This window comes from Phascolarctos cinereus, unplaced genomic scaffold (genome assembly GCF_003287225.1).
Source record: "Phascolarctos cinereus isolate Bilbo 61053 unplaced genomic scaffold, phaCin_HiC Scaffold_2;HRSCAF=192, whole genome shotgun sequence".
Classification (NCBI taxonomy): domain Eukaryota; kingdom Metazoa; phylum Chordata; class Mammalia; order Diprotodontia; family Phascolarctidae; genus Phascolarctos; species Phascolarctos cinereus.
The window spans coordinates 11,206,147-11,219,903 of NW_027555625.1; the positions used below are offsets into that span (position 1 = coordinate 11,206,147).

Below are 13,757 nucleotides of genomic sequence, written 5' to 3' on the forward strand. Positions count from 1 at the left end.
TGCCTAGGCAGGAGAGGCCCAGGAGGGCCAGAGAGGGTAGGCCCAGGGCCCTTGGTGTGGCTCCCAAGGTCAGTGTGAATGAAGACAGAGGGGTTCCTACTGTGGGCCAAAGGCTGAGGCTAGAAGAAAGGCAAAGACAGCCTCTGGCCTCGAGGGTCTCATGTTTTAATGGAGCAGGGGGCACTGCAGAACATTGAGCCTCCAAACGTGGTTGGCCTTAGAAGTGGCCCTAAAAAAATAAATAGATAAATGAATGAATGAATGAATGAATGAATGAATGAAAAATAAAGAAGTAATTAAATAAATAAATAAATAGGGAGATAAATAAATAAATAAAAAGAAGTGGCCCTAGAGCGTCCCCTTGACCCTGCTCATCATGTCTCCACTGCCAGGGAGCAGAGAGTGACAGGCATCATCGTCTTCATCCTGACGGGAATCTCGGTCTTCTTGGCTCCCATCCTGAAGGTGAGCGCCCCCACCCCACCGAGGGCTGCCATGTGCGCAGGGTGAGCCCGGGAAGGCTCAGCAGGGGAGGGAAAGGCGCACCAAAAGAGTCCCCCAGGGGCAGCACGGCCCCTGCCTCCAGGGACGCGCACCAAGCCCCGTCTAACCCGACAAGCTGCGACCACCCTCCACGTTCAGCAGCGGCAGCCCTGAGCTGCCTCGGAGTGGAAGGAGACGCGGGGGGAGACGTCCAGCACGTGGCAGTTTTCAGAGCACTGTACGCTTATGATGTCATCACGCCACATGTGGATGCTGCTTCGTTAGACTTAGCACTGGGAGGCAGGAGGGTTTGGACTCCGACTCAGAGATAGCTTCCTAACAATGAGAACGTCCGCGTTACCTTGGGAGGCAGTGAGCTCTCTATAATCGTGCTTCAGCGATGTGGACGGCAGAAAGGATTCCTCTTCATAGAGCTGGCCTCTGGCCTCTGAGCCTCCTTCCAGCTCTGAGATTCTGTGATCGCATGGGGGTCAGAGCCAGCAAGCCCCCCCTGAGAGCTGTCCTTCCCTGTTTCTCCCCTTAGTACATCCCCATGCCTGTGCTCTACGGAGTCTTTCTCTACATGGGCGTAGCCTCTCTTAATGGTATCCAGGTAAGGCTCCCTGCCCCACACGGCCAGAATGCTCCCCGGTTGACCCTTCCTGGTCCTATACCCGCCGCTCTCACTGGTGACCTGCTGGTCCCTGGCCCCAATCCTGGGCGTGCTCCCTAGTCCAAAGCCCTGGGCTCAGTCCCTTGGGGCCGTCCTCCCTTCCCAAGCACACCTCCGTGGTGCTCTGTGTGTGGGTTTGAGGCTGTGCCTTCCTGATCCTGCACCCACTGCTGCACAGGTGACCTGCTGGTCCTTGGCCCCAATCCTGAGCACGCCAGGTCCTCCACCTGACCCTGCTAAGCCCTGTGCTCTCTCGGACAGTTCTGGGAGCGCTGCAAGCTCTTCCTGATGCCCGCCAAGCACCAGCCCGACTACGCGTTCCTGCGCCACGTGCCTCTGCGCCGGATTCACCTCTTCACCCTGGTACAGGTCCTCTGCCTGGCCATTCTCTGGATCCTCAAGTCCACCGTGGCTGCCATCATCTTCCCTGTGATGGTGAGAACTGACCCAAGGGGACTGTCCCTACCTCCATCCCTTTCCTCACTTTCCTCACTTGCCACTGGAGAAGCTCAGCCTGGGAGGATCAATTGGTCAGGAAACATTTATTAGGTGCCTACTGTATGCCAGGAGCTATGCTAAGCACAGGGGATACAAAGAAAAGCAAAAAAACAGTCTCTGCTCTCAAGGAGCTCCTGGGGCTGGGGTGGCATTGGGCAGAGAGGAGTCTGAGGTCAGGTGTGATGGAGGCAAAGCAGAGAGGCTAGGGACTGCTCCAAGAAAATGGAGAGAGTGGAGGATGCTCAGAGGGAGGGAGCTGGGAAGGCTTCCCAAAGGAGGTGAGTCTGGGAGGGAGGGATGAGGAGGGAGGGGATCCCAGGTGTGGGGGGAAGCAGGCAGTCAAGAGAGAGGATGTCAGGCTTGGGGAAGGACCCCTCTTTGTTGGGCCTGACTGGAAGGTAGAGGATGAAGAGAGAATGGGAAGGAAGCCTTGAAAGGCAGGGCAGGACCATACGGGGCTGAGATGGATGGAAGAGCCAGAGTCTGGAGGGGTCTTAGAGACTGCTGAGTCCAATCCCCTTATTTTACAGGTTGGCACAGAGAAGAGAAGCTGTCCACCCAGAGCTCCTAGCCTAAGGCCTTATTGTCTACTTTCCTCACAGCAGACCTTTGACATAGCCCCACTTTATAGCCAAGGAAAACAGCCTGAGAGACATTAGATGCTGGGTCCGACATTGCATAGACAGGAAGTGACAAAGTAGAGCTTAGAACCAAGATCAGGATCATAGATCTAGAACCTTGGAAACCCTCCAGCTCCCTCATTTTAGAGGAGGAGGAACTGAGGCTCAGACAGGTCAGGTGACACAGGCTTTTGACTTCAAACGTGGTATTCTTTCCACTGAAACACAGCGCCAGCGTGGAGAGGCAGCATTGAAGGGGAAAGCGGGGGCCCCGGTGGCCAGAAGGCTCCATTCCTGCTGCCCCTCAAGCCTGCCTTCTCCTCCTCCTCCTTCTCCCTGATCTTCCTCCTCTTCCCTTTCCTCTCCCACCTCCTTTCCTTCCTCCTCCTCCTTCTCTTCCTCCTCCTCTTCCTCCCCCCCTTCCTCGATCCCGTCAGAGCTCCAGCTCCTCTCTGTGCCTCCCCCTCCAGATCTTGGGTCTCATCATTGTGCGCAAGCTGTTGGACCTGGTCTTTTCCCAGCACGATTTGGCCTGGATTGACAATGTCATCCCTGAGAAGGAGAAGAAGAAGGAAGATGACAAGAAGAAGAAGAGGAAAGGGACCCTGGACGGTGGCAGCGGCAGCAGCAGTGAGGAGGTGGGCAGGGCTAGGCCTGGGGAGGCTGAGGGGCCGGGGAGCGAAACACACCTGGTCCACTCCAAGCCCAGGATCCACCCTCTGAGCTAAGCAGTCGGCCATGATGTCACCCGTGCGTGAGCCCCTGGATCCCCAAAGATGATGGAGACCCCGCAGAGCTCAGAGGAAGCCCCCACCCTCCCAAGTTCCCTGGCCAGGTGACACCCACCCAGGCTAAGCTTAGGGGCCACATCTTCCCATCTACCATGTAAAAGGATCAGCACCCAGGGCCAGCCACCCCTGCCCTTCCTGGGCAGCCAGAAGCAGAGCAGAAGGCAGAGAACTGGAGCTAAATGGAGCTGGCTTGAGCTGGGCTATGCAGGCAGGAATGTGGAGGCTGCTATGGCAGAGTTCAGTGTGTCTTACACACTCAGTCAGTCGACGTTTATTAAGCACTTACTATGTCCCAGGCACTGTGCTGGGGATTTAAAGAATAGCCAAAAGAATAGCTGTCGGGAGCCTATGGGCTAATGGGGGTGGGGGTGGGGAATTAAGTAGTTTAAGAGGTGACTCCAGCCCTTCGGGGAGGCATGACTCCTTGTGGCTGTTACCTCTCCTGAATGCACATTGCCCCTCCTTACTGCCTTAGCTAGCCATCCTCCCCACTGGCTGCAGCAGAAATCATGGCCCTTCTGCTCTGAGACAGGCCTTTGATGGCGTCCCAGCCCTTCACCAAGGCCGGACTGTCCAGCATGGTAGACACTGCTGACACCTCAGCTCTACTCTCCCCTCCACCCCCATCCTCCACCAGGTCACACTGAGGCACTAACGGAGGCTCCCACTGGAAGGACCCCTCCTACAATGAAAGGAGAGCTGCTGTTCAGTCCAGCTGGGCCCTGCTGTTGAGAATGCTGTCCAGTCCCTAGGAACCTCAGTCCTTCCCAAAAGCGTTCTTCCCTTTACTGCTCAGCTTACCAAGAAGTGTTTATTGAACACCAGCCATGGGGCTGGGGTTGTGCAGGACACTACTGGGTTGTCCAAAGTTTAAGCTTTTCAATCGTGTCTAACTTGTCCTGACCCCATCGAGAGTTTTCTTGGTAAAGATACTGGAGTGGTTTGTCATCTCCTCCTCCAGCTCATTTTACTGTTGAGGAAACTGAGGCAAACAGGGTGAAGCATCTTGCTCGGGGTCATACAGCTAGGAGGTGTCTGAGGCTGGACTTGAACTCAGGTCTTCCTGACTCCAGGCCTGGCACTCTTTATCCACTGTGCTGCCTACCTGTCCAAAGCTACCCAAGTAGCTTAAGACGTGAACCCGGCCCCATAGGAACTTAAAGTCAGTCGTGGAGACAGATGAGATCATTAGAGGACAATTCAATAAAAATCACTGAAGGGCTCCTTTGAATTTCAAGTGCCTTCATAGAGTCAAGCTTGGAAGAAAGAGGCAGAGGCTGGCAAGGGGGTAGATCTTAAAGGCCACTGTCTATGGAAAATGTCTTAGAAGGGGTGTGAACACATCTTTGGAATGGACTTGTCAATGGGAAAACAGGACTAGACTGAGAAAAATTCCATTAACCTCCCATTTTGGGAGCCCCTAGTGGATTCCTAAAGTGAGGCCCACTTGTGTGTGTCTCTGTGACAAGGGTCACAGTGCAGGTGGATAAGGCTATGTCATGAAATGGAAAGAGCTAGCTGTGTGACTCTAGGCAAGTCACTTAACCCCATTGCCTAGCCAAGAAAGAAAGAAAGAAAGAAAGAAAGAAAGAGAGAGAGAGAGAGAGAGAGAGAAAGAAAGAAAGAAAGAAAGAAAGAAAGAAAGAAAGAAAGAAAGAAAGAAAGAAAGAAAGAAAGAAAGAAAGAAAGAAAGAAAGAAAGAAAGAAAGAAAGAGAGAGAGAAGAGAGAAAGAAAGAGAGAGAGAGAAAGAGAGAAAGAAAGAGAGAGAGTCTGGAGTCAAAAGACTTTGGAGGGAATCCCAGCCTGCCTGCCACACCCTAAACATATGACTTTGGGCAGGTCACTTTACTCTCTGGGCCAGGGTTTCCTGTCTCAGGGGGAACACCAGTGTTACCTCCCTCCTTGGGTCACTGGGGTGAAGGCGCCTTGTCACTCTTTCAGCACTATGGGAAGTGGTTACTGGTAGTGATGACGATGATGGCAAGGGGTCCTTACCTCCTGGGATATGGGAGATCTTGGCCTCTTCCTGGAGTGTAGAGAAGTGTTCCCTCAGCGCTCCTCAGAAGCTTAGCAGCTCTACCTTCAGTGTTCCCTTGTGTTGGGAAGAGGGTGCCATTTTGTGATCCCATTTGTGCATTTCCCACCTGATTTGCCAAGCATGTACACGGTTCGCATCCAGGGTACTTACTGGCTTTTTTCCTGATGTTTCTTCCCAGCCCCAGTTTCCTTCTCCCTCAGTTATAAAGATCCCCATGGAACCTGTCCAGTCCGATCCCCAAAATGGTATCCATTGCATTGCCAGTAAGTAAAGCACCTTCCTGCTTGGTCTAATCTTCTGCCATCTCCTCCATCTCCCAGCTTTGGGGGCCTGCATTCATGCTTTTCAGAGTATATCACATTCAGAGAAGGGATGAGGCAGTAGAGCATAGGTGGGGGCTGAGCCAAGAGCATTATCAGAAACTTAGGTCAGACTCAGTGACCAGGTCAAATCTTGAACTTTGTGTTGATCGAGCCTCGTTTAGGCAAAGGTACCTACCTATGGCTCTCACAAGATCGTAGGATTCTCAGAAACAGGGTTTTGGCCTGGAAGATCTAATCCAAAGACGCTTACTCTGGGGTCTGTGGACGTTTTAGAAATACTCCGATAAATGTCTTCAATATGATTGGTTTCCTTAGCAATGCTACATAGTTCATTTTATGTCTCCCTGAGAAGAGAGAAGTCTGAAGGTTTCCCCAGTCTGCCAGAGGGGTTGGGGACACACAAAAGGTAAAGAAGGCTCGCTCTAATCAAACCCCTTCTTTTTGTAGAAGAAACTGAGGGCCAAGGAGGACCAGTGTCATGCCAGGTCTTACAACTGATAAGAGGCAGAGGCAACTTTCAAATGAAGGTCTCCTAACTTCCAACCCAAGTTTGTTCTTTCCTGTTTTCCATTTCCTGGCGGCTCTTTCATTTTCACTCACCTATGATATTGCATAGGAGCCGGTGAAGAGCTGGGTCAGCGTCTCACCTCTGACACCCAGTGGCCGTGTGACCCTTTAAAAGTCACGTTCTCAGGGCTCCAGGCAGCTACCTGAGACTTGACTTGCAGAGAACATGCCATCCTGCATCAGTAGAGGGAGTTTACTCATCTGGGAGTCCTATATAGTAATGGGATCCCTGGCCAGGCTCTATCCCTATGGTAACACCCAGACCCCTGGGCCAGTTCATCCACACTAGAAGTCTACTGTTTGAAGACTGACCTATCTTCAAATGGCCAAGTGGATCCTTCCCAGCTTCTTAGAGAGCTTTGTAGAAATGGCTTTGAAAGTTTGAGTAGAAGAAAATCTCATTGGTCAGTCAGTAAACACTTAGTAAGAGCCCACCGTGTGCCAGGCACCGGGCTAAGTGCTGAGGATACAACAAAAGGCAAAAGCCAGTCCCTGCCCTGAAGGAGGTCCCACTCTAATGGGCCTAATGGTCTCTACGGTCCTTTTCAGCCTGCGACCATCTATGATCCTATAAAATGATTAGGATGCCATTTGGACTACTGGCCTCCCAGCTCTCCTCACATCTCAACAGACACAGGCCCGTGTTAACACGATGACGGTCTTTACCCACCGGAAGACCTTTCTCTGGGCCTAGAGAAGACGGTTAATGTGGCCTGTGATGATGGTGCCGCTGCCATTGACAGGCACCTGAGGTCCCAGGCCGCCATCTTTGCCCTTCCCCATCACCTGTGACTCTGGATCCTCCTGTTTTTCCCCTCCATCTCTCGAGGGAGATGGAGGCAGTGTGACATGACAGAAAGAGTACTCAGTCTAGAGTCAGAGGCCTGGGGTTCAAATCCTGCCTCTTGCTGCCTCATACCTATGTGAACTTAGGCGAGTCACTTAACCTTTGTGTTCCTCAGTTTCCCCAACTGTAAAATGGGGGCAGAAGAGGGTGTGCTGGATCAGATGGCCTCCAAGATCCCTCACAAGTCTGCAGCTGTGGTCTTTACTGCCCCCTCCACGTCCCCTGCCCCACTTCCTCCCTCTCTTGCATCCCCATATCTCTTCTTCTTTCCGGGTTCCTTCCCTCCCTCTCTCTTTCCTGAGCCTCTCCACCCTTTCTCCCATAGATTTAAGCAATCTTTGCCACACGCCTTGAGGGTGACAGAGGCTTCTCCCCCAGACCAGGCTCATCTTTCACTCTGTGATCTTTCTTTTTCATGAGAATGCCAGGATTGAAGGCTGGAAAGAAGGGCTTGTGCTGGGTGGGCCAGGGGGAGGGAGGGCAGAAGGAACAGAATTTGCTCCATTTTGCTTCTTCCCCCATCAGGAAAAAGAGCTTCCAGTTGGAGTTACTCCCTCTGATCCCTTCCTCAGCGATTCCGATCGAAGGTAATTGTCCATCCCTCTGGTGGTCATTGCTGGGTCTGGGTGCTCGGGCCAGAGGATGGGCAGCCAAGCCAAACTCTGGACCCGGCCTTGGCCTCCGGGGCAGGCCTTCCGGCCTCACCATAATGTGACGGTGGTGTCACAAGACAATGAAGCTCAGCTCTTTAGTGGGAGAACAAGAGCTGTAGCAGGGAAGCCAGATGGGAAAAGGAAGACCTGCCCAACGTCTGGTGAGGGAGGAAAGGGCAAGGGCAGGATTAGAAAAGAAAAATTCTTCCAAGAAGCCTAAAGACTTTAAACACCACCGCTGCCTTATCAGCATGAAATGGCCAAACCCCAGGCCCTGAAAGGCCTTGCCCCTGGAGCATGAGCCCTCCTGGTCCTGCTGGGGAGGAGGGCCTGATGTGTGTCTGGCTCTGGGGATGAGCAGCACCATGAGTGGGTCTGAAGGCCCGATGGGCTCGTCTCAAAGAGATGCGTCCCCAGACAGTCGGCCCTGAGGGCAATGAATACTTATGAAAGGCCACAGTAGCTCTCCAAGCTTTGGAGGGCTGGCCATCTGCATGAGTGAAGGGAAGACACACTGGGGAATTACCCAAAATCTGCAAGAGGCAAGGCCCCACAAGCCCAGGGCCAGAGTCCAAGCCCCACCAACTCTCTGGCACTGAGAAAGGAGGTGACCAAGGGGACAAGGCAACTTCACCATTGCCAGGGCAGGCCAGGGACCAAGCAGCATTCCAGAAAGGCATTCAAGCCAGGAGTCAGAGGGGCAGTTGAGACACCAAGAGGAGGATCGAGGAAAACATTAGGGACAGCAGGAGGGAAGGCCCAGCCCCAAAGGCTAGCTCAGCAATGAGAAGGTGGCGGCGGTCTGTCCTTCGTTCTCAGAGACCAAAGACACAAGGGTGATGTCGGTGGGCTCCTGTGGGCAGGGCAGCACCGAGGGAGCGCAGAGAGCTTGGCCTGCCTCTGATACACCCTGGCTCTGACTCTGGGCTAGTCACCTAACCCCAGCGGTTACATAGGCAGCAATGTACAACCCGGACAGAGCTTCCTCACTAAGCTGCTCCCTGTCCCACTGAAATCCTGCACCAGCCCCGCCCCGCTCCTACCCCTTTGGACTATGCTTTCCCAGCAGTCACTCAGGCAAAACGAGGAGGGAAAGGAGGTAGCTCAGTGTTACCTTCAAGGCCAGGCCATCATAACAGAAATTTTAAAACTCAAATTGAATCATCATCATAATAGCGAGTTTTAAGGTTTGCAGGGAACCTCTCGGCCAGTTAGTGAATTCGACCCATTAATTTGATCTGATACACTCCCGTATGAGGCCAGAGGGCTTCTTCCCTAAGTACAACGCCCTGAATGGGGCTTCAGTTTGGGATCCCCTCACCATTGTCTCTCAGCACCCTCTCCTCCTTTGAGGGTCACTCCAGCGCTCTGTTATCATCTGGGCCAAATCCTCAGCCCCTGGCTCCCTGGCTCTCTCCAACCTGGTCCCTCCCCTTATACTCAGGGACCCCAAAACACATGCTGATGTCACTTTGAATACCCTTGTCCTCCTGACTCCAAGTCAGCACTTTCCACTCGACACCTAGCTGCCTGGAGATCTTATGGTGCATGAATACCTAAGTCCAGCATCTAGAATTAGGGAGTTAACAGCCCCACCAGCCTCCATCCTGGCCAGATCACATCTAGGGTACTGTGTCTCTTGCTGGGTACATTTCAGGAGGGACATACATCTGGAATACATCCAGAGGAGGGCAGTCAGGATGGTGAGGACTGGTGACCATGTCACACAAGGGTCAGTTAAGGAATTTGGACATACTTAGCCTAGAGTTAAGACATGGAGGATCTAAAATGGATCAAGTGTTGGGATTAGACGAGTTCTTTTTCACCCTGAGGGGCATGACAATTGGTGTACAGGGCATGCTGAGGGCAGTCAAATGGAAGGATTTCATTTGACTAATTCTAATTGACTAATTGTCTAATTGACTAATTGTCAGCAATTAGAGATGTCTGAAAATGGAGCAGGTCACCTTTGGGGGAGGGGATGCATGGGAGATGACCAGCAAGTCCCAACCCTAAATGGAGTTGAAGGCTGAATGACCCCTTGTTCAAGAACATTTAGAAAGGATTAATTAGTATTTTGAGTATAGCTGGTACCCAATGACCTCTAATTCTGTGATTGAGTTCACTGAACCTCTAGGTGAGAAGGGGCCTCAGTTGCCTTCCAGACCAGTCTGTACCTGAATCAATATCCTTACGCATTCAAAACTTCCTGACTTCCCCTAGGTTGGGAGATGAAGGCAATCTCACGAAACTGATTCACTAACGCTAAGTTGACCAACACTAAAAAGCTTAGTAACCACCCACCTGAATCTTCAATTGGCAGGATTTTAGGTAGTATGAGGGGAAGGCGTTTTTCTTAAGAGAAATGTGGAGGCACCTTCTCCTCCAAGTAACCTGTCGGGGTCAGAATTGCAGAAAAATTAGAACTTTCAGGATTGAGTCTAGCTCTCACTGGTTTTTTCAAGTCTTCAGAAGGCAAGAGGGCTACCGGCCCCAGGCTTCCTGAAGGTCCTGGGGAGGCAGGGGACACCTAGTCAGGTTAATCCTTCCTCCCCTAGTCTTTGCTCTCTGGTTTCCCCCACAGCATCACCTTACACTTGAAGATTTCCTGCCCACCTTCACCTGCCTTCAACTACTCCCGGAGCCTAGGTTTTCCAATGCCACAAGTGAAGATTGAGATGGAGTCGGACTATGAGCATGGAGATGGAGAGAAACACTCCAGAGACATCGGCAGTGAAACCACACTGTAGCTCCTAGCATTTCAGCCTTTCCATTCTCCAGCCCCCACCTCCACAATACATTGGCTGGCTGAGGAACAGAGTCAGGCTGAGGGCCTGGCTGTCTCTTACACACATACATACACACACACACACACACACACACACACACACACACACACACACACACATTCTCCTCTAAGGGCAGAAATATAGATAGATCCTTTTGACAGCACCCCTCCCCCAATACTTCAAAGATCCTTCTGAAAGAACTGAGCTCTTACCTTCATTCACCTCCTTCCTGTCAATCAAGCCTCAGCTTCCCCACCCACCTACTCCCACCCGTCCCCAAGTTCTGCAGGAAAGACAAGCAACAGTAGAGTTCTTTGTAACTTTAGGAAGGGATAGAATCTAGAAACACAGATGTGGTAGATCATTTGCTGCTCTGTCCTGTTGGCCTGGAACCTCAAAGATACTGACATGGACACTAAGCATGGTATTCCCTGCCTCCATTTCCAAATCCCAAGCCTGACAGAAATCTAGACCTACTGGACACTCACCATCAGGGGTATTCTATAATATACCCCCTGGGGTCCAACCCCTAGATTTGGAGCGGTACGAGCTAAGATGGAATCCTGGCTCTGCTCACCACCCGAGACCTAAAAAAGTCATCCATGACCTCTCCTGGAAAGGAGTAAAAATGTAGGCACAAAACGTTACCATCTGGCCACCAACAGTCACATCTACTATTCCTGCACAACTTCACACAAACATCCAGGTTGGGGTCTCCTAGGCCTTCTTTCCCTTAGGGTGGTGATAGCTCTTCTCAGTAAACCATCTCCCATTCCTGTTCTGAACATCCTGGAGAGTCCTTCATAGTCAGCAGTTCCTGAAAGCCTCACTTCATAAAACTCACGATGTCCTTGGGACACTGGCCATCAGAGGCTGCCTTGACTTGCGGAGTACAATTCTTGCTGTAACTACATCCCACCCACCCAACATACCAAGCAGCTATGAAGGGAAGCAATAGGCCTTAACATCCAGGTCAGCTTACTGCCTCACTAAGCCCTGCTATTCAATACACAACGTCCCAGGCTCTACACATTTTTTAGACCCCCAAGAAAGACCCTGTCCCTGCTCTGGGGAAAGACACAAGCTAGTTGATACAGTGAAGACATAAAGTAGTCTCATGTCTTAGTCCCAAGTGACAGTCAAGAAGGCCAGCCTTTTGATGTACCAAAAGTGTTGGAATTCACGTGGTGTAGGCAAAGAATGGCGGAACAAGGAAGTTGCTTCCTAAGATGATAGCTAGGATAGAGGAGGAAATAGCCAACTCCTCTTTAAAAGACAAGAGGGCAAAACCCAATAGGTAAAAACTCTGTTAAGAGCTTAGCTAAGAGACCAAGGTTAGACTTTCTGTGTGCCTCTCCCTCATTCACTCATCCTAGCTAAGGTTCCTCCTAGAAGAGGTCTGTCTACAACACGAGCAGGTCTACAAACAAGGATTCGTGGCTCCACGTGCCTCGATCAAGTTTGGTAGCAATAATCACAGTTGGCATTTGATGTAGCATTTGGAAGGCTCCGCTTTCTGTCTTTCATCTCACTGAATTCTCACAGCTTTGAGAGGTAGATCACATCTGCATTTACCATTCCCATTGCCCAGATGGAGAAGCTGGCTTTGGCATGGTCATAGATGCCTTGTCAAATGGCAGAGGCGGGATTCAAACCTGGTTTCTTGACTGCAAGACCAACACTGTTGGTTGGACACTGTATGACTCTGCCTTTCCTCTCCCTTTGGAAAAATGAGTTCCATTTGTTGGTGGAACAATTTGGAATTGACTGTTAAGAAAAACTGGCATTTATTAACTTATAGTTTTAGAACTCATTGAACTCACTATTTCAAATGAAAAACACAAACAAAAACCCTCTTTTATGTGAACAGTAAGTACTGTGTGTTTTGAATTCTTCAACTATGCCTACATTTGGGCACGTCCCTATCTGTCAACTGGAAAGTGGCCCACTTTCTGCGCACGGCTCACGTCAATGTGTGAGAGTTAATTTTAGTTCAGCCAGGTATTCTAGTGTTACATCTTGGAAGAACAATTTTTCTGCATGGCTCATTGCTGAATTAACAATATTAAATACCAGCCATTAGAACTTTATGATCTAGCCCAAATCTACTTTACTTGGCAAACAGGATTGGACATGTGTCATCATGCATATGCATTTCAAGCCTTGCCTCCACATACAAAAAGAGCCATGGGTCTAGAGCTCAAAAAACCCAGGCCATTTTGGTTCCAGTGTCGCTGTAATCATTCACATGAAGACATACAAGCCAGATGATTTCTACTTAAGCCAAATGGCCTTAGAGGCACTTCCCCCTGACCCCACCACACACACACACACACACACAGGGATCACAGGCATGTTTTCTTCCTTTATAACCAATACTATGATAGCTAGGGGGCTAAACTTAAAAAAAAAAGTTGGTGTTTTTGTTTGTTTTCTAAACTTGGACTGTTTTCTCACAGCACTTGCATCTGAAATACAGAAATCCAAAATGCTCAGAAATGAGCCTGCTTGGTCGGTGAATCAGCTAAGCTGAGACAACAGCATTCTTAATCTTCCTTTTCACAAACCAATAGCTGTAATTTTCATGGTAATTGTTTATATTTTGTACATATATGGAAATGACCTGATTTCAATGGTGTCTTAAGGTTTTCAGAAATTGCTAGTTGGCACCACCTACCACATGGAAGCCAGTAAATATTTTATACGTCACGTTACCAACAATCCAATAAACAAGGAAATTCTGTTCCTTTTGCTCCGGCGTTTTCAAGGTCTCATAACCGGCTTGCAAGTATTTACTCCTAGTCCCCCAAAATAAAATCCTCACACCTCCTAAGTGTCAACAAAGACTCATGTCCCCCTTGGGAGATGGGGAATACCGAGGAAGCTAAGTACTAGGAAACCAGGCACTGTGCTAGGCACTTTACAGCTATCTCATTTGATGTCACAAGCCCAGAAGTGCTTATGATCCCAATTTTACAGTGGCAGAAATGGAGGCAAAAGTTAAATAACATACCCAGCTAGTAAGTGTCTGAGACTGGTTTGAACTCTGGTCTTCCTGATTCCAGGCCCAAGGCTCTCAGCATCATTTAGCTGTCATGACACTGGCGGCCGCTGAGCACCAATGGCCCCCACAGAACCCACCGTGCGGCAGAAGGGACAACAGAATGCCCTTCAGGGCTGATATCTACCCTCCCCACAACGCAAGCTGCCACTCCCATTGTTACTCCTGCGAACAAGCCTCCAAACACCAGTCATTTCACCAGACTGATTACACCTCCTTAGAAAAAGTTCGAGTTAAACGTCACATAACAAAGCAACTCAAATTAATGTTTAAAAGACACTCTCTGCATCTTGACCTCGGAGGCCTTGGCCAAATCGGCCACCACCAGAGTGCTGCCGTAACTCTCTAAATGCTGCAGCCCTTAGATTCTGACCCACCATCACTGGAGAACAAGCTTCCTCTATAGAAATGTG

The 13,757-nt window shown here is 50.4% G+C and overlaps 1 protein-coding gene across 1 annotated transcript in view; it reads left to right on the forward strand.

Annotated features, from left to right (window-relative positions):
- The window catches only part of SLC4A5 (solute carrier family 4 member 5), a 118,881-nt gene extending 105,718 nt beyond the window's left edge, over positions 1-13,163 (forward strand). The window contains exons 21-26 of the mRNA XM_078149225.1: positions 393-465; positions 1,028-1,096; positions 1,418-1,591; positions 2,745-2,912; positions 7,367-7,428; positions 10,079-13,163. Coding sequence (XP_078005351.1) covers positions 393-465; positions 1,028-1,096; positions 1,418-1,591; positions 2,745-2,912; positions 7,367-7,428; positions 10,079-10,244 — 712 coding nt within the window. The 3' untranslated portion in view covers positions 10,245-13,163. The remainder of the gene's footprint in view (positions 1-392; positions 466-1,027; positions 1,097-1,417; positions 1,592-2,744; positions 2,913-7,366; positions 7,429-10,078) is intronic.
- Positions 13,164-13,757: the final 594 nt, after the last annotated feature.